Source organism: Enoplosus armatus, chromosome 6, assembly GCF_043641665.1.
Source record: "Enoplosus armatus isolate fEnoArm2 chromosome 6, fEnoArm2.hap1, whole genome shotgun sequence".
Lineage (NCBI taxonomy): Eukaryota > Metazoa > Chordata > Actinopteri > Centrarchiformes > Enoplosidae > Enoplosus > Enoplosus armatus.
In genome coordinates, this window is record NC_092185.1 from 21,055,102 (window position 1) to 21,076,545 (window position 21,444).

Here is a 21,444-nt window from a genome sequence, read left to right on the forward strand (position 1 = left end):
CAGCAAAAACTTATATCATGGCCTCTGTAGCTCTGGAGGAGCTTCGTCGAGTCTGAGAATATAACCCTGATGATGTCATAGTGATGTCATCAGGGTCATCTTGAGTTATGGCCCTTTCAGACACAACGCAGTTTGATCTGTGCTCACCGCTGGGCTCAACTAGGTTGAACTTTGGGTCAAGTTCAACTTGGTTGAACTTTGGACGCAGCGCGAGCTCTGCTCAACGCGGTGAAAAGCAGTCGTGGTGCGGTGCGGTGCAAGCCATTGGAAATAATGGGTTTCAGAGCGCAGTGGTGCCGTTGTCGCGCTCTGTCTGAAAGGGCCTTTAGGCTTGAGATTTCAAATATTTGAAAGAAAAACAAACTGAGGCTTAAAAGATGATGGCACTGAACAGGTAGGGAAGGTCTAATGAAAGATGATAGTGTTGTATTATGGGAAATGTAGGATCCAGCGTTTTTGAAACTTTACCCATAGTAGAGAGTAAAAGACAAAGATATTTTGACAGATGTGTTTTTAATCTGTCTCTTGCAAGTCCCCCAACTTTATGGAGTTGCAATACTCACTGGAGTACCCCCTTTAAGTGTGTTTTCCATCCTGGATGGACAAGTCCAGTGGTCCCACTTGTAATTCTATTTTCTGAACGTCTTCTGCCGTTGTGAAGAAAGACAGGCCTGTCTAAGATGATTACCAGTCTCCAGACTGGCTTAGTGATGCTGCAGATGAGTCTGTACAAGCCAATTCTGTGTTTGCCTTTTTGTTTTGACTGTTCTGTTAAAAATGTGGATAGCTCAGGATAAGACCATAAAAAAACATAAAAGGGTTTCGTAGCTGTGTATCTGAGGTTGATGTTGAGTTCTACAGTAAATCTTTTGTTTGTGGTACCTGAGGAAATAGACAATGGACAGAAAAGATGTCACAACAAAAGGTTTTGAGAAAGATTTCTATAGAATTCAATTGCATTCGGTACGGAGAGTACCACACCTGACCTGAGCACACAGTTGGTGTTGACTCCTCAGGTGGGAGGTAACAATCCCTGCTCTAACACGGAAACTGCGCATCATTGGCAGATAACACGTCTCTTGTGACATTTTCTTGCGTTTAGCCACTTTCACTCATTACCTGCCACACACTAACACACGCACACACTTCCCCAACGCAGAACTTTCGTAAAAGCAAACACACGGCAAGGCATTCTGGAAACAGTAGTGCATTGTTGAGGCCCACCCATGGAACCTGAATGACTGATTGATTATTTGATATTTATCACTCCCACATCTTTTGCATCCAAGTCTCAGGTCTTGAGGTCCTTTTGGTCAAAGATGATATGACTGGCCAAGTAGATAGCGACAGCACCGAAGATGGCAGAGAAGGCGATATAGGCAGTGACGGACTGTGCGAACTGAACGATCATGCCCATGAAGAGGGTGGGAAAAACCTGAGAGAGGAGGAAGGTGCTGTCTAAGATGGCAAAGTCCAAACCCACACCACGTTTCTCATACCCCGACTCGGCCTCCTCCTGTTCGGTGCCACCTGAGCTGGGAGATGAGCCGTTCTGGCTGTGTGGACTGGGGTAGTACTCATAACTGTCCTGGTTGAAGAAGGCATTCCCGTAGGGAGTCCCCGTTTTGTGGGTCAGTCCGCCGTCCTCTTCCACAGGATTCAAATACACAGAGTCCCGCTTGGTTGTAATACCATTTTTATGCATGCTTTTGGTTTTTCTTTTTGGCATATAGACCTGAAATAAGACACGAAAAGAGCCAACTTAACAATCTTGCAGATTTTGTCGACACACTATCCTTGTGTACAAAGTTATTAGATGTTTTCTTACCTCTTTCTCCTTGTGGTAGTGGCAGGTGAGTGTGTAGGGCAGAGTCTGCAGTGTGGCGTACGCATAGCCAGTGAGGGCCGCCATTACAGTGACCAAGACCACACTTTTGGACAGGCAGATGACCAAAGCAGAGACTGTGAAGCTCACCATGCTGCTCAGGTAGACCCACCGTGAGCCAAAATGGCGAACCAAACGACTCATGACCAGGGAGAAGAAGGTTGAGGTAGCACACTGCAGGAACAGGCCCAGGCTGCCCATACGGATACCTGAAACAAAAATATAACTTGTATCACAACCAGCTGAGCCCATAAAACTCATAGCTTCTCTCAGGCACCCTCTGTAGGAGACTCAGCTGTAATGATGACTGCCTTGTTACAAAACGTTGTCCTGTTATGTTGTCAGTACAGAAACTATCTGACATCTGCATCAACTCTAATCATTTCCTTCTATGGCCACATCTAGTGAAAAATGCACAGCATGCTTGACCACTGCCATGTCGAGGTTAAACTGCGATGCACTGTGAACAGCCATAAACCCTACTGTTTGCTCGAGCTCATAAACACACAGGCACACGCCTGAGTGGGAAGACATTCACAGAGCTCTGCGGCACAGACACACTGTTTGGGGTGACTGACTTGGACCATCACAGACAACATTAACCTTTGATAGATCCTTGAAAAGCCAGAGAGGGCGACACACCCAGGCCAGTCCTTTTTTACTGAGGCAATGTGCCTCCTTGCCCGAGTCTGGCCCGGTGAGCCAGCAAGAAAACCAGCATTTGGTCTCAACAACTGAAAAGTTGCAGATTCCTTGGCAGAATTAGATACCTTTATGTTGCCTGCTGCATGGTGTCAAAAGGTTTTTTAATTCCCAAATAAATACATTAACAGTCCGTCTACGGTCTACAAGTGACAGGTTTTAATTCTGTAATGCATCGTGTCCTGCATCTGATAAAACCAAACTCAATCCATTAAAGCAAGGTGCTAGATTCACAGTATGATGTGAAAATTTGATTTTCATCTTTTGACAGAATCGCAGAGAGCAACAGTTTTCAGTAATGACACTATTTTTAATAAATTGCAGTCAACATGGGAATTTTGTTTGCTGTGGGAAAATTGTTCCATTTTTAATAATGTTACCCGTGTATCCACATATTTAAATCACCCCTTAATTAAGTTTTTGTAATTTTAGTACTAACCCATGGAAGCTGGACTGAGTACATGTCTGGACGGTTATTAATTTCAGTCTGCATTCAGCCTGATCTCTCAGCTTGCTCTGAGTGAACAGTGTTGGGTCAGAAGTTCAGCAGCAGAGCAGAGAATCACTTATGTGAAAGGAGTATGTGGATCGCGTTACTCCTGGAAAGCAAAGCTGCCGAGCCCACTTTACAAACACTACAGGAGCGAATGAGGACCGAAATTCAAGCCCTCGGAGATATGGGACGAAGCCAGAATGTTGCCGAATCTATGCACAGGAGAACTGCTGCATTATGGGGAAATGGCTGTTTCTTTAACACACACTTCACAGATAACTACAATTATTAGGCAAGTTGTATTCCTGAGGATTAATTTTATTTTTGAACAAATAGTGCTCTCAGTCAATCCAAAATGTTAATAAACCTCAAACTTGTGTGCAGAATTATTAGGCAACTATTAGTGTGCAGGATTATTATGCAACTAAATGAAAAACAAAACATTTCCCATCTCACTTGTTTATTTTCATTTATTAGAGTAATAAATAGACATTTCAACAAATATTCAGTGACCAGTATAGCCACCCTTATTTTCAATAACTGTCATGAGCCTTCCGTCCATGGAGTCTGTTGGTTTCTTGATCTGTTGATGATCAACGTTTTGTGCAGCAGCAACCACAGACTCCCAAATGCTGTTCAAAGAGGTGTATTGTCTTCCCTCACTGTAAATCTCATGTTTAAGAAGGGCCCACAAGTTCTCAATAGGGTTTAGGTCAGGTGAGGAAGGGGGCCATGTCATTATTCTGTCATCTTTAAGGCCTTTGCTGGCTGCATGCTGCAGACTTCCTTACCTGGGCCATGTCTCTGAGCACCCAACACCTTGTACTTCTGGACACTCCAGGTAGGTTGCATTTCTGGAATATGGCAGCACTGGAGGTTAATGGGTTCCTGGTAGCTTCACATTTAATTCTTCTCAAGTCTTTAGCAGTTAATTTGCGTCTTTTTTTCTCCACGTTTCTTGCGACCCTGTTGACTATTTGCAACAAAATGTTTGATTGTTCGGTGATCACTCCTCAACAGCTTAGCTACTTCAAGACTGCTGCATCCCTCTGAAAGGCATTTTACAATTTTTGACTTTTCAGAGTCTGTTAAATCTCTTTTTTGGCCCATTTTGTCTGAGGTAAAGAAGCTGCCTGATAATTATGCACACCTTGATATAGGGTGTTGATCACTTTAGGCCACACCCTCCCTCATTACACAAATACACATCACCTGATAATGCTTAAATCCAATTAGCATTCAAGTTTATATAGCTTGGAGTTGGAAAATATGCATGACAATTACGATAAGGTCAAGATACTCACTTGCCTAATAATTGTGCACGCAGTGTACTTTGTATTACAACCCTTTCCCAGTAGGAAAGATGAGCACCAAAAGAATATCAGTTACTACAAATTAAGTTAAAAAAAGTCCATGCAGACAACTACAGACAAAGCAGATAACCTGCAGAGGAACATCTGCAAGCTGAATGATGTGGTTTAACAACATCCGCTGTGTTTCAGATTAAACAAACGCAGCCCTGACAGACCTCAGAAATGTGCGCTCTGGCCGTCTACCTGACTTGAATGAACATGTTCTTTGTGTGCTGATTCCTTGACATTAATTCTTTGTGAGTGTGACATTCCTCGTGGTCCAGCAAGCAGAGGGAGCAGAGACAGAGGAAAAGTTTAAGAAAAAGTAAACAAAAGTAAGGGAGGGAGATAGAGGTGGAACAAGGGGGAGGAGAAAAGAATGTGGATGGATGGACAAAAATGTCAAACGAAAGAGGGAGAATGGTGAGAGAGAGAGACAATTGAGAACAAGGATTAAATGATGAGAAAACAGATAGACAGTAGTAGGAAATGATCACATGAGAAGGGAAGCAAAGAAGTACATAGTTAAGTAGAGAGGGATAACGGAAAAGCCAAAAGAAGGGAGAGAAATATGGTGTAAGATAGGAAGTCTGGCTGAACAGTAAACAAAAGGAGACTTAAAAGACTTGACTCAGACATGGCTCACTATGTTAATAAATCAACTTCTAAACATGAACAAGATGGTCTGCCTTATATCTGTTTACTTCAGCTTCATTCTTCCCCTTTGTTGTTCTTTCTCAAACGCTGTCTGGTAAAATATACCAAAGACAGAAGTCTTCCTAGCATGCTCGGCGCTCTTAAAGCACTGACACAAAAGATTTGTTCAGGTTTATCTGTCTGTACACCGTCTATCTGAAAGGTTATATTCAGGTTGAGTCATACAGCTAAGCATTTGCATAGCTTTAGAATATACCCATACAACTGTCTAGCAGGATTAGTGACAACTCTGATTTACCGAGCAGGAACAGGAAAGGACAAAGACTGTGTATTAGTTTACAAGTTCTAAAGTGCAGGGGTTGAAAGTAATATCTGGGGTGCCTTGGACTGGCTTGACATTGGCTTAAGCATACTTACCCAAAGGATTTGTTATTTGTTCAGAGGCATAACTACACAAAACGTTCATCATCTCACGTAAAGTCTTGCGTTAGTGTGCATGTTAACGGCTGCTCTTTGCTGTATACGTCCTATACCTTGACAGGAGTCAAAATGAGGGGCAGCAGGAAGGCATGTGGGCATGCAGGAACAGAGGCTCTGTCTCTGTCCTCCACCTGTGCCTGAGGAATGTGAGTGCATCCTGTCCTGCTGTGACAAAGCAGACTGCACAGCCAGGATGGACCCGGAGCCAGTTTATGTGGACAGGTAGAGGAGGTTAAGCCTTGATGACAAAAGGTAGGACATGTCTGGAGTCTCACTAGCACGAGGGCAGGTTGTTTCAAACATACGTAATGAAGATTTTTCAACTTCCGTGGAGGGATTAATGAAAGCACCATCTCATAATATTCATGTGTATACTACAATGAGCCACTCACACATTTAAAAACACATCGTTTGAAGACAAAAATAATAATCTCACATAACACATAGAACCTTCAATACACCGTAGAAAGAGGAGAACTGACCTTCATCGTATCTTTGTCTGGACACACTTCCTGGTAATGCACTTGGCACGCCCTCGTACAGGCCTTCCCCCACAAAGTCTGTGTAGAAAAGCATGAAAGACATGACAGCCATCCAGCTGCAGAGCTGAGCCACACACAGCTGCCTCATCACCCGAGGGACATGGCAGTAGCTCCTGTAGATGGCCGGGGTCATGGACCAGCATGTCCTGAGCAGGCACAGCAGGGGTCCAGACTTCAGCATCCTCAGCTTGCACTTCAGCAGGTAGCAGCATGAGCGCGGCACGCCGCACCGGCCGGCCTCGATTGCGCCGCCCCCCGACTCCAGTAAGGATCCAGAACCCGCCAAGCCGCTGCTGGCACACAAGGGTTCCTCAGACACCTTCATGGTGATGAGCACACTGGAGACGAAGATGAGGATGAGAAGGGAGAAGAGGCACTCAGCCTGGCCTCCTAGGTAAACAGAGAGCAGGCCGCGGCTCCAGTCCAGCGCGGGTAGCAAATAACCCACACAGCCTCCCAAGCTAACCATGAAGGAGAACATGGCAAAGGCTTGGCCGCAGTCCTCCTCGTCCCGATACAGGTCCGACAAAAGAGCCTCCAGTGGTGTGAAGCATACTTGTCCACAAAAGTCAAGGAGCCCCACCCCTAAGATTAGGAAGCCCACCTGTAGCAAAGCAACAACCACATTAAGGAGAGTTAACGTCAACAGGTGTGAATATAATGGAACATCATGGTACAACACAAGTTCATTTCTTGTCGGGTGACAATCACAAACACTAAACAGGTGTCCTACCTGGAGGGTGCGCCCACCCCAGGCAAGGCGTGCAGCCAATACGTCAGCGTGGGGAATGATGAAAAGCGCCACAAGGACTCCCAAAGACAGCAGCCAGATGAAAGGCCGCCGTCTGCCATAACTGCTGTTGCAGTGGTCACTGGCTGAGCCAATCAGAGGGATGAACAGGAGGCCGAGCACTGGACCAATACCTGTGGACGGAACCAGGGATACACAGGAGAAGTCAGAGGCCCTCACGAACACTAACAGAGCAGAGAATGTGTAGAGGACAGACAGCAAAGACACAGAGGACGTGGACAAAGTGGAAAGAAATTCAGACAACGCCATGTGCACAATGTGAATTTACAAATGTTTGAAAGAGACTGCATAAAAAGGAACAGGGTATTTTCCTTTTGAAACACTGATATCACTTTGCTATGAAGTCCTTAAATCACACGCTGCATTTACACTCATATTTTCCAAGTTGATTTTCACAATATCCCACGCCAAAAACACACGTGTCTATTAAATCTCTGTTCAGCTTCAGTGGCTTACAGCAGCTACTATGACTGGTTGTCAAGTCCTCCTTGCTGCTGCCCTACCAGGGGGTAAACTGCATGTGCCCCTCTGCCATCCTCACTGACTACTGGTGATGGTTCCTACAGATGGCCTGCTGCCTGAAGGTAACCCACCCAGAGCTCATCCTCCACATGGGGTCGGGTCTCGCTAATTAGAACACACCACGTTCACATAGAGACACACATACAGTATCTAAAACGACCCAATCTTGGGGCCACAGTTTGACATTTAAAAAGGTACCCTGCGGAGTTTTCATTATAGACAAGCACAATTTGGTTTACATTCAATGTTTCTCATCAAAAGGCACTTTTTGTACGGCCATACTGTGAATTCATGTCCTCATGCACATGCTCATAATACATAAAATACAAATAGGGAACCTGCTCATCGAAATGTTGCTCTACACCACCACTAGGGGTTAAAAACACCACAGCAAAGACGACTAGAACACACAACTTAACCAAGATCCACTTGTAATCGTTCAACAGTTTAACAAGAAACTGAAACAGAGAGAAAGGAAGATCTGGTGTCTGAAGAGTACTCCAAAACCCATGAAGAAGCAGAAAGACCCAACGACAGGGCAGGTAAGTGGGGACATAGACGAGCACAGACAAAGAGACAGGCAGTCAGCGTGAGAAAGACAGACATGTCGACTGCAGCCAGGCAGTCAGCACCTTCGCCACATTTCTTCTTGCTGCAGCTGCGGAGGCCCATCATAACAATCGTCACCGTCTACAGCTGTAAGACATACAGTCTCACATACACTCTCAGTAGCTGCTCACTCTCAGTCGTCCCTGCAATATACTATATATCACACACACACACACACACACACCAAAGCATGCTTTCCAGCCTCTGAATACGATGCAAGCTGCTTTCCAGCTCTGTTTACAGACGCAAACATACTGTATGTATCAGTGTAACCCACACACCACATTTGATCCTACACAATATAAAATGTGTCCCATTCCACAATGAGCTTTGTTACTTAAATACACACCTAAACATGCTTAAAATAACAAGAGTAATGGACACCTCAGCACTGAGTATCTTCTCCACTAACAGAGAGGAAACTAGAGAAAGAAAGTAACAACTGGGAGGACGAAGCAGCCAACAAACGGCTATTAGATAAAGTAGAGAGCAGCCATCTGAGAACCCAACGCTACTGCTTGGGGGAATTGGCTTTAACCCTCCCAAGACACAATATCTATCTTCATTCAAATAACACTCAGGCACTCCATTATAATACAGGGAGATGAGAATTAGGTTGAGTGCCATTTCCAGATTGGCTTACAGTGCAGGCTGTTGGGGACGAACTCTACAATGAAATAATTTTTCTTCATATCACCAGCAGCTGTTACAGACACGAAAGAGTAGAAGTGTATATTGTTTATACTTGAATAGTCACTTCTGTCATCCACACGGAGCCCTTTGGTTTGGTGGAATTGACTCACTTATCATCTGTATAGTCACAAGACAATGTCTCAAAGAGACGCCTTTAGTGAAGACCATGTGAATGCCATTTGGGCTGACAGGATAATGCAACTATTCACAACGCTTACAAGTAAACTGAGTTACAGTGTGCAAATATATACCATATGGGTGGTGCTAATTGTGTGCATGTACACACATGCCACGAATCTGTGAGCACCAAGATGACTGACCTTTTTCAAATAAAAACCTGTGTGTCTTGATGTTTGCATCAGGAAGAGTTCCAAATACTTTCAGTAAATTCTTACAGACTATTGTTAGACTGAAAGGTCTGAGGCAACTGAAGCCACAAATATAACCAGAGGCAAAACTGAATTATACGTTGGCCAGACATAATGGTGCGGTCAGCTCCACATTCTCTACAGTGTTTGTGGTGTGTATGTCGGCTGTTGCACAAGGCAGTGCATTGCACACACAGCAAAATCAGCTGCTTTTCGTGGCTCTTCCCAGAATTCCTGGATATGATGGTGTACTTAATTGTAAAAAAATGATATCAGTAAAATGTATTGCATTCTGTATGTAAAACTGAAAGATAATAGCATAAACCACCCTAGATTTGAGATCAGAACAGTTGATTCAATAACTCTCTTGCACAGTCTCAACGAAAGTGGTATATTATGAGCTTGTAGTATTTATTGCAAAGCTATTGTAGTGTATGTGTCATATCACTGTTGCCTATATTGTGTCATTAACAGGTGCCTTCCTATATTACTTTAAACTAGCTTCTGGTAACAATCATGTTTCTTTGGTTCAGCAGCAGTCTGACACTACAGCAGTTTAAAAAGCGGCTGTGAGGTTATGTTGGGAAAAATGTCCGTCACCTCTATGTTTAAACCATAAACAGAAGACGAGCATTGTGGATTCAAATCTTCCATGATGAATTTCTTTTAAACTTTTGTTTTGCAGTTGAGTCAATGTTTACACTCCATCTGAATTGTCCACATCTTCAGCCGGCAAAAACAATGGTTTTGTATTTTCCAGCATTCCCTGTGCTTTTCAGTGGCATCAATGTGTAACCCTATCTTAAGTGTATGTCAGAGGAAGACAGACCTTTTTTTAACCAAGGAGTGGTGCTGTTTAACAACAGGGTTACAATGCCTCTAAAGTGCTGCAATAGATAAAACTTCTCTGCCAGTTCTAGTTCCAGACTGACATTTCTCAACGGATCCTATACAAAACAACTACATAAAATACTGTGGAAAACCATAGGAAAGCTGTGATATACATGGTAGAGCTAATCAGTTGTCAAGCATTGTGCAGCTGTTAAGTGTAGGACAATACAAATTTCAGTAGGTACGTATGTATGTATATTTATTTTTTTAATAAAAGACAAAACACATTGCAAATGAGCTTCGGCTGTAAAGATTATACAGTATGTAGCAATAGTCTATTCAGTGAATATGCTTATGTATCTGCCCTATAAATCCCACAAAAGTCCAACAGAAAAGCAAATGAGACTCATTTAGTGAAATCATAGCTGCTCCTTGTTTTACAATGTGCGATGTTAACCTGAGACAGGCATCACTATGTGTCAGTGAGTCTGGAGATCGTGGCTCTTCCTCCAGCAGTTTGCCCTCCTGCTGCCTTTAAATTAGCACCTGATTACCACCTCAACAAAACAACAGGTGATTTGGCCACTGATTTGTGTAACGGCCTCAATTATGTCTTTATGACCTGAATGGGAAAGAAGATAGGAGCCCTTCGGCATAGTCCCCCCCCCCCCCCCCCCAAGGTCACATCTTTGTGTATCAAACTAATTTATAAAACCTTACATTCCTTGGAGGGTACAGCCTATTCTGATTTACAATAACACTCATGACGTCAACGGCAGCTACTGAAATAGTTTTCCATTTGCATTACGGCTTTAATGTAACCACAGCAAACAAAGCATTCACAAAAAGGGATTTAAATAAAATCTCACTTCTTTCCAGCCCTATGACAATATACAACGTTTTCCAGAGTGAATAAATGGCACTCGAGGGCTGTACAAATCTATCATTTGAAAACAAGAAAACACTTGGACAAGAAACAATCACTCATGTGGTCAGTAAACAAGCCACAGAGGAGATAGTTGGATCCTAGCAGTTCAGCAGTCTATCCTTAAGAGTGTGTGCAAGTGCCTTTCATGTTTAATGAGTACCTTGTCAGAATGGGACAGAGAGGGAGAAATGATGAGAGACTGTGCATATGTGTGAGAGACAATAAGGCAGAAGCAAAACATGGGCACTTGCACACACTTGCACACACACACACACACACACACACACACTATGAGGTAGCGAAGAGGCCTGGTAGCCATATCCCCCACTCTCAGTCTTTACCAGGTCCTTACCTAGCACCATGGTCATATAGCGCTCCTCCACTCCAGCTTCCAGCAGCAGTGGGGGCACGTATGTGATCCCAGCTGCCACACAGATCTCCAGGCCACAGGTCAGGGAGTTCAGCAGGACGAGACGCCACTGAGACCTCCATCCAGGCATATTTACGGGGGGCTGGCTCGCCTTTCCTTCCCTCTGGGATGGCCACTAGTGGGGGCAGGGGAGGGGGGAGGGACCCGGGCAAGGGGGGGAGCGTGGGGAGGCAGATGGTGCCCCAGTGGGACGAGAGGGCCGTCGGGGAGGGACAGCAGCAAAGACACGTGGATATCTCAGATGACCTGGAGGATTCATCCTCTTCTCAGCATTCTGGATCTGAGGAGCAGGGAAGAGGAAAGGAGAGCAGTGAGAAATGGAAAGAAAGTTTTAGCAACTTTTCAACAGCAAAATGAGAAGAAACGCCTATATATGACATAATCTCTTCATAGCATGTCACACAGTCTATAATTTGCTGCCGTTTAAGACTGTGAGTAAAGGTTAAGGCACGCCACGTCAGACAGGTCATTCCCAGGTTGCTACACCTGGATGTCAGTGGCCTCAGGTTGCATGGGGAATGTCAGCTTTCTCACAACAGAAACTGATCAACGTAGATTCCAACATATTCTCCTCTGGAAATAGCAGCGACAGTTACAAGGATATGGTATTGATGTATTCTCAGAGCTCCTCGCCTACAGCTTCAGGACAGCAAGAGCAACAACAGGCGGACAGAGGAGATGAGTCAGCTGGAGCGACGTGGCAAACGCACCAAACCGTTCGCCAAGAGAATTCTTTCTCTCCCTGCTGCTTTGCTCAAAACACACATCAACCTTTAAAAAAAGAAGTCTAAGTTCTAATTTCCCCATCTCTCTCCTTACTATGTCTCCCTTTCCCTTCTCCATAATCACTCTAGTATTAGCGGGAGGATCTAAAATCCAGCCTTTCCTTGGCTGACCCTGTCATTATCTGTATTATTAAACTCTGATTGCAGCTTTAGTCACATACGCGAGTCCGCCTTCCAGAAACGTTCAGCAGATTCCTACCATTGTTCAGCTGAGTGCACATGAGACAGTCTTCAGCACCTGGAAAGAGACTTTAAGGCAGGAGGTAGATTAAGTCACACGTGAGAGAGAGGGATGATATTACACAGCATGGTTTACCATGCTAGGTTTTAAAGACAGAAAGCTATGTTGGGCCAGATACAGAAAAAGTGACAACAAAGTCATCACCTGTGTCGCCACAGTGATGTGTTTAAGTCAGAGGTTAAGCTTTGTGTATCAAGACGAACAAAACACGCCAGTGAACCACAACAGCTGTCTCCTTCTCATTTTCTGCATACTACCCCACACTGACAGACAAGTCAACCACGCCCTGAAGGATAATTTCTCCAGTGGCAATAGCTGACATTCTCCATTACATGCCTTATTGTGTTATTATGTGTCCATCCTATCCCTGTTCACTCTAAAACCAGCCCAAGCAATTTTAGTCGTAAATTTGACTGACATTCATCTGACGGAATGAAGTGTGACTTTAATTCTAACAGACAAAAAAACAACCAGGGCAAACAGATTAATGAAGCAGCATGTCTTCAGTTAATATATCAGACTGCCTCCAATCTGTGTGCATCCGTGTACAGATCTCACTGCTTCCTAGTGAGCAAAAAAAAAAAAAAAGAAGTAAAACCAGAATTACCATTATCGTCATCATCCACCAATGCGGTGTGCGTTCCTTTAAAGCAGAGGGAAAGAGCAAGAACAGTCAGAACAGCCGCAAACACAGAAACAACAAGGTGCTATATTTGCGTTTGGTGTGACATTTCTCTGCCAATGCTGCCCATCTGTTCTCTCTTAGCAAACAAAATGGATGTTGTCATCTCCAACAAGACTTGGTTAATCACAGAAATGTGCTCAGCTCAGTAAGTGATTTAATCAAATTCATACAGTATTCCAAGGAAATGTACCTTGTAGGGTCGGAAAAAAAATCTCTTGTTAGGGATCATGTACCGAACAAGAAAATCAAGACACTAAAGATTTTCTCAGGAAAAGTGGCTTGGGGCGTTAAAACAAGTAGTTTCTGTTGTCAACTCAGGTTCCTGTCCTTAAACGTCATAGTTTCACACCACTTGCGCAAATCACTGTCATCAGGCATCCCAGACTTACAATTTCCATCTAAAACCTCTTGTGCCTTTCACATCGTTGTAATCAACAACATTAACTGAATGTCATCAATGATGCCACCAGAGTTCCTACAGCATTCATACATTCCCAGCTCGGTCTTCATGAGTCCTTTGATATACAGGCTCTTTGAGAATCTGAAGGACAAAGCGACAGTGTTAGCAGGCTGGGCCTAGCAGGGGCCTGGGTCACCGAGAGAGAGGACCATTTCACACCCGTCAGATCTCATTCCCACCCAGCCTGGGCACACTGAAAGACACACATCAGGGGACCAGCCTTTGCCCCTACGGCCTGTCTGGCCACTACAACCCCCTGCCAACATATTCTGTATGTGTGTATATGTACATTCCCCCTCCCTCTCCCTCTCCTCTGCATTTCTTCCTTATCCTTCCTCAACCCCTGAGGTCAGCTTCGTCTCTGACCTGCATTCTAAGAGGACGCTTTTGACATATCTGCCCACGACTGGTTATGCCTTTATGGTTCCGAATCTCGGTGTGAATGCTTTCTACTGCAGCCCCAGCTGACTCTCTGTCAGACGTTCTCACAGAAAAACAGAAGGGCCCCCAGCGGCAAGAACAGAGAAATCTGATTTGTCCACCCAAGCAGCCGCAGCTTGACTGGAGGCCTGCCCAAATGCAAGTCAGATTCCAGGGTTTTGTAAATTGAATGGTTTCTTAAGTCATGACCCGAGTGGCGGTGGCAAGTCAGAGTTAGGACACGGGAGGAGGATGGAAGGACTGAAAGACGGTGGCAGGGATAACAGTGAGACTAGTGCAGAGGAGCATTTATCAGTCCATTTATCCACCTCAAAGTCAAAGATAAAAATAAAATCCATTTGTTTGTTTTAAATATGGTGCTCTTTAGCCAATGCAATGCTTGTGGCATTGGCATGAAGCAGAACACAGCTCTCCAGCACTCAAGTTTGCGTTTTAGGGACAGAAGAGAGAAGCACACACACACACTCAGTCATTCCACCACTCGCTTAATGACACCTCTGACTCTACAATGTATTCCAGTCATGCCCTTCATCCTCTTCCCATAGCCTTGGAGACACAAACGCACGCACACTGTTCGACAAACAGCCCTCCATGTCACCTTATGTGTTTAAACACTACAATCTGAGCCAGGGTGGTGAGAGGAGGGGTAGTGGTGGTGGTGGTGGCGGTGGCTGTGGCGGGGGGGCTACTTTTGTCAGCTCTTTCACTGATCCATTACCATGCCCTATTCAGCCGCAGGCCTCCCCAAAAATCGGTCCTAATGACTCGGAGCACTATTCTTACAATACAAAACAGGCTTTGTATACATTGTGCCAGGGAGAGTAATGTGATATAGTGAGGTATCAAGTCCATTTCCAAGTCTTTTATTAACGAAACATTCATATAGATGGTAGGATATAGAAAGTGTGTGTGTGTGTGTGTGTGTGTGTGTGTGTGTGTGTGGAGTTGGGTGGGCAGGGGTGGGGGGTCTACCAGCAGACAGCAGGATTTAGAAGAGAAGAGGGGAAGGAATTGCTCTGAGATGACATCAGAGCCACAAGCACAGTGGAGGCTGTGGCTGCAGAAACCTCAGCAGGAGGGTCTGGATGTGTGTTTGGCTCAAGCTGAATGGCTGCAGCACTGTGGCCTTCCTCCCTTTGAGTTCCTGCACAGCAGACCTGACCGTCTGCACGGAGGGACAGCAGGACCAGCTTTTATGCTTCCCCTGGCTTACTTCCTGCAAACCTTCCTCTCTAGCTCTCCTCCTCTACTCTCTGAATATGACAAGCAAGTAAGATGGAACAACCCCTATCTCCACCGGGGGTGTTCGTCATCATTCCATGGCCTGGCACCATTTTTCCAAACACACCGCTTCCATCTCTTACTGACAAGTGGATAACGACGTGGAACTTGTTTAACCTACTTCAATAAAAAGTTCAGCGATTGATTTGTGTTCTGCCTCTGCTCACTTGAAAGAGAGCCCTGACCGTGCTGACCCTACCCACCAGCCTGTAATCTTAAACCCACATCCGTCACTGTGACCCCTGACCCTGCCTTTCACCGCAAATCATGTGACCAGCCTAACATTTCAAAGCTGTCTGCTGCTAATATTCTCCTTTGGTACTGTGCTGCCTAGTTAAATGAAAAGTCGACCTGTCACCAGTTATTTTAAAGTAGTGCTTCTGAGAGAAGATACGATGGAAGGACATACATCTTATAAGCAGGAAAGGCGACCTTGTCTTTATTTCTGGAGGGTTTCTTAGCAGTGCCAAAATGTGAAGTGCTCTTTCCGTCTCTGCACCTAATTAGGACAATGACTCAGTAAGTCCCTTAAGTTTAAAAGACCAAAACGATGACAAGAACCTAATAGTTCATGGCTCCTGAGAGAGCAAGGCTATCAGTGTCTTCAGGAATTATTTTAGTAAGAGCATGACGTTTCTGGTTCGAGTGGAAAATGTATTATCACAGCAGTCGTTCACATTCAGTACTTCATTCAGAACACAGGAATAACCCAACACTGTTTTAAACACCAACGGACTCCAGACCAAAACCTTGGAAAAGTGGGTATCAGTGCTTATCTGAGGGAGACTACAGAGGATCCCCACAGATACACTAACACCACACACAAAAACATCCACACACATCACACTTATCAGGTGAATATGAGAGGAATGCAGGCTAGGTTGAGTTGCCCTGGTGTGAGATTAGGGTGTGTGTGTGTGTGTGTGTGTGTGTGTGTGTGTGTGTCAGAGGGTGAAACCAAGGGAGGGCCTGCGCCTCTGTCCACACAAGAGAATAAAGCCAGCTACGGCTCAGGGAGGTGACCGTTATCATATCGGCCCATGCAAATAGCAAAACAATGGAGTGCAGCAGAGTTCAGCCGTGTAGCCTCTTGTGAGTCAATGTGGCTGATTACGTGCCTCCCTGCGGACTGTGGCTTTCCAGTCACTGAAAACCTATTGTGTCAAGGTGAAAGGGCTAATAAGAGGGAATGCAAACGCTAATCAGTTTTCATTCAACCATGATCAGGTGTGTTTACATTTAGTTAATAGAGCAGTCAACATTTTAATTGGGTTTAATCAGCAACCAGTTAATTGGTGTTTTCAGCACTATGTTGTAACATGCAAGCATGAAATGTTGTTTATAAGATGCAGAGAAAAAATTACATTTTATGATTCATTTCTCAACAACACAGCTGTGTTTCCTATTATTCTATCTTTACATTGTCAATTTGTGTTCCTTTTTTATAATCAAACTAACTCATGACACACCAGAAATCAACGCTCAGTTACTGTCAGCAGATGTCCATGAATTCCTTACCTTATTTAAAACATAAACATGTTAAGTCAAATCATTAATTTAGCCATGTTTCAACACTTCATGTAACGTGCATCAGGGTGTTGAATTAGCCTGTTTAACCCTTATTTTTTTTGTAAATCAAAAAAATGGCTTGGTTGACATCCTTTCACATGCACATACATGTTAGTAAAAGAACATTCTTGTAACAATGATAAAAGGTTACATTGAAACTTGAAAAAAAACATTCGGTCCAGGACATGGCTTATATTAGACCTTTTTATAAAAAAAAAAAAAAAAAAAAAGGTACAGCTGACCTTTCACTACCATTGGCACTCACAATACAGAGGTACAGTTTCATTTCATACGCTACAATGAGCTCATCAAATTCAGAGGAAATTCATCATGCCTGGCTGATTGACAGCACCTAAAAATCCCAAATGCATGACTACAAGTGAGTGTCTTTGCTATTACAAAGAAACGCATTTGATTAGGTTTCTTCCATCCTGTACATTAAATATTTGCACCTCTGCTCTTTCACACATTGAGGTAAGACAATGTAAGAGAAAGTGTGATAACAGCTAAATAACATGATGAGCCACAAAGGAGTGGAGTTATTTGGCAAAATGGTACTTACCAGCCAAAGAAGTGAAGCTCAAATAGGTCCATCTACACACTGACAATTGAGCATCTAATCTATTTTAAATGCTGCTCTTTATCCAATAAACCCACTCCACTCACTTGCAGATATCTGCACTGACTCTTTTGACCACCTGCTTCAACTCTAAGCTCAAGAGTCTGACTCTTTTTTTATCCTGCCTCTTTTTGTGTCCCCTGTTCCCTCCTCTCGTATTTAGCCCACCTCCTTTGCTTCACTCCCATTATTCTCCCTCCCTCCCTCCCTCCCTCCCTTCTGTGCCTCAGCCTGTAAGGTGGGAATTGGGAAAATCCCAAAGCACTTGAGGAATCTTGTCGCTTTCTGCCTGTCTGTCTGTCTGTCTGTCTCAGTCTCAAAAGACGACTCGTTTCTGTTTTACCCTCAGGATTTTTGTCTGAAAGACAAAAATCAGACCAAAGCTCAAGCCTGAAATCTAGTACAGAGACACACACTCACCTGTGTTGTATAATAGGACCACAACAGGCAGTGAGGAAACAAAGAATGAATTGATATCACCTAACAACCCCACACCGAGGCCACTCCCCCTTCTCCCTCACTATCTATAACCACTCCCTAAAAGTTCTGTATTATACCCCCTGACCCCGTATCATGTTCAGCTGCCTATCAGGGCAGGGGCAGCTCTCCCACCCTCTCTCATTACCTCCCTTCTTGCAACCCAGTCTTTAAGCTCATACTCCTGCATGACCGCTTGTCCATGGACTGCTTTAACCCTTTTCCTGGTTCACCAGCTCAGCCAGCAATAAGCCTATTTGAGTAGATACGTACATGCACACACGCGCAGACATACACCTACAACTGCTTGCTTGCGCACGCACACACACACAATCACTCCACCCCCGGCTGGCTGCCATGTCTGTACCCCACGCCTGGAGGCCAAGACCAACCCTCTATAGAAAAGCTTTTAATTAGATAACAGTGAGAGGAAGAAAAAGAGTGGAGCGGAGGGAGATCTAAAATGGGAAGGGTGGTTAGTGTTGGGGGGGGGGGGGTGTTGAGTAATGTCATTAGACTACGGCTGGCTTTAAGGAATCTCCATTTCTGGAGCCTAGAGGCAGATCAATATGAAGACAGAGTGCAGAGAATGGCTGCTGGCAGCACTTCCTCTCGGCAACAGGAGCGGCTCGCCTGGAATTAAGAGAATTCTGAAAATCCCATTTTGGAGAAAGGCCGGGCCTCATTCACTCAGCTCGGACTTCTGTGTCCTGACTTACCGAATATGTCTTACCCCTCATGAATCATTTGGATCACAACAAGCACACACACACACACACACACCCACCACTAATAACACCCTTCCTTATATTAAAAAGGTATATTATCCCATTGGTGTGCAATTACCCACCCCAAGTACAAATATGCATGTCTCCAACACACAGCCTCCTAGCCTAATGATTAACTAGGAATGGAAAACACCAAAAAGGTTTTCATTGTGTCGGTCCAGGAGAACTGTATGGAAGTAGAAGAGTAATGAGGTATACTGTGAAAAAAACTGAGGCTCCAGCCAACGCCCCCCCCAAACCTCAAGTTACAAACATACCAGCCACTTACTTTCTCCATACAGCTGACAGCTCTCTCAACAAATGGCTCTGTTACTACATAAAATGATACTGCACTAAAACCTTACACATCTTCAAGCTTTTTCCTGTCCAGGATGATGTTTCTGTTGTTTATATGGTGTGTGTGCTTGACTACAGCTTTGGCTAAAGATACATGAGCACTCTGTGCAGGCAAAGAAGCTTTTAATTCCATGGTAGCCTTTTCCACAAACTCTGCTTCTCCGGTGCAGGCCAAACCCAACATGCCCATAATAAGCTACAACACACTGCTCTCTGCTTTGATAAACCAAGGAAACCAAAACAGTGTGTCAGAAATAGAACTCAAGGGCCACTACTCTTGGCATAGCAGCAGGGACCCAATAAAGCCTAAATGTCACCCACATTATACATAGCACGAAGGATGGGATGGGAAGGATCAATCACTCATTGTGTGCTTCCACAGCAAATTAACCTTTAAGTAAATACGTGATGCTGATGCTTAAACACAGAGCTTCTATACATATCTAATAGCTTTTAACATGTAGCGCCTTCAGGATTAGCACTACTCCAATGACCATCTAAGAGCATCAGACATTCTCCAGGAGTTATCTATACTAGGACTTAACATAGATGGTCCAAGACTCTTCTAGATAGTCCCCTAAGGCTTAAGAATCCCATCAGTGTTTTATTTACACGGGACCATCTGTTTCACACTGCCACACGACTGTCCCAGCTGCCATAGTATCATAAATAATGAAAATTCAAATTATGATCCATAAAGCCGTGCACGTTACATCCCCTTTAGGATCAATCAAGACTGCTTTACACATGTTTGTTCCTGCGAAGAGAAAATGAACTCAAAGCAACAAGTTAACTACGTTTGTAGGGTTTTCCCAACGTACTGAATTTCAGGACGAACATTTACGACACTTTTTTAACTCCTTAATAAAAATCTGACATGTGTCGGCGAGAAATGCAGGGATTTCCCCAAAGAATGTGGGTTCCACTGTGATATGAGTGCACCACTCACTGGTATTGTCACATGCTTTGATGATATTGGATTAAAACATGTCTTAATAATAATAATTGTGAAAAGTTTAAGTACTGAAAGCAGTTGAAGTGTCAGCTGAAGTCCACAACAGAGATGCCAAAAACTTCTGTTCTGTCAAATAAATACTGGCACAATTCCACCTCTAATGTATACTGTCATCAAAATATCTACTAACGATAATGAATGCAACATTGCAGTAGTGACTGTGGATGACCTTTTCCTGGAACAAATGACATTTTCCTCTTTTACTGCTTTTAATGCAACACGTCTGCCACAGGGGATTTTTCACAGGAACTGAGGTGAAGAACATCCAGTCCTGGACCGAATAAAACCATAATAAAATAAATGGGAACACACCATGTAAAAAAAGACTGTTTTTCTCTTTCCTATTGAGTTTTATATGATAGTTTTACATACTAATAACAACATCCTGCATGAAGAATCCCAGAGGTAATCATCTTGCCTTACTTACATCTAGATCCATTAGCTAGACTACCAGCTGGAAACGAAACATCAGAAACAGCAACTGAAAGAGTGATGTTTTCAAGTTCCCTAAAAAAAGAAGTGAGCATTACTTGCTGGTAGGATCTTTTCCTGAAAAGGAGTCACACTGAGAAAAGAGGTGTCCTTACAGGAACATGCATGGGCTACTGTAGAACATACTGGAAAACACTCATGGGGTTCAGACAGAGAGAGTACATTGTGGAACACAGTCTATTACTTTTCTATTGATTGTCTTTGTCTTTAGGAGGGACTCTCGTTGTAGTTGAAAGACAAAAGACAGGGATGAGGACAAGGACATGTTTCAGTAATTTAAGCTGCAAGATCGGGGCTAAATCGTGTCAACTCAAACACCCATCTGTGTCTTGCGTAAATAACAGACACAAGATATGAATGATCATTACAATTACATTGGATCACTAATTACAATTACATTGGATCAATCAATGATTAGGCAGATTTTACAGATATGAGGGCAGTTTCTCATTCATTCAACATTACACAATGCAGGCTTGTCTTACACTTTCTAAACTTTACTAGTTTTCATTTTATATAAAAGCAGTAAAATGACCTATGTAGTCTGCCATGACAGGCTTAATTTGTCTTATTACATGGATTCCTTTGCAATGTGACCATTGCATATGCACATATTGCAATTTGATGATGCGGAAACATTGCATTGTTCAGCCCCTAGTAGCTACATTTAAGAACAATAAGGCCACGTAACCAGGTCTCGTTTTCACTGCGAGGTTTGTTCTTGGCAGCAAGGAAGAAGACACCAGTGGAGGTATTAAGCCAGCTGTGGACTTGCATGCAGACAGTGGATGGCTTCTATACATACTACATGGGGCGCCTGTGTACGCAGCCCAGTTCAAAACATCTTCAGCTCTTTTGTATGTTGTATTTGGCTGAACAACTAGAAAAAGTCAAAAAAAAGAAAAAGAAAATGGTACGTGCGACTAATTAATGAGAACAGGACCAAGGACGG

At 43.8% G+C, this 21,444-nt stretch overlaps 1 protein-coding gene across 1 annotated transcript; it reads right to left on the reverse strand.

Moving 5' to 3' along the window:
* Positions 1 to 1,291: 1,291 nt before the first annotated feature.
* Positions 1,292 to 11,373, reverse strand: LOC139287030 (solute carrier family 45 member 3). The gene is made up of 5 exons (XM_070907994.1): positions 11,226 to 11,373; positions 6,845 to 7,035; positions 6,052 to 6,715; positions 1,829 to 2,094; positions 1,292 to 1,735 (listed from the first exon to the last, which is right to left on the reverse strand). Exons 1-5 carry the CDS (start codon positions 11,371 to 11,373, stop codon positions 1,292 to 1,294), a joined length of 1,713 nt encoding a protein of 570 aa, XP_070764095.1.
* Positions 11,374 to 21,444: the final 10,071 nt, after the last annotated feature.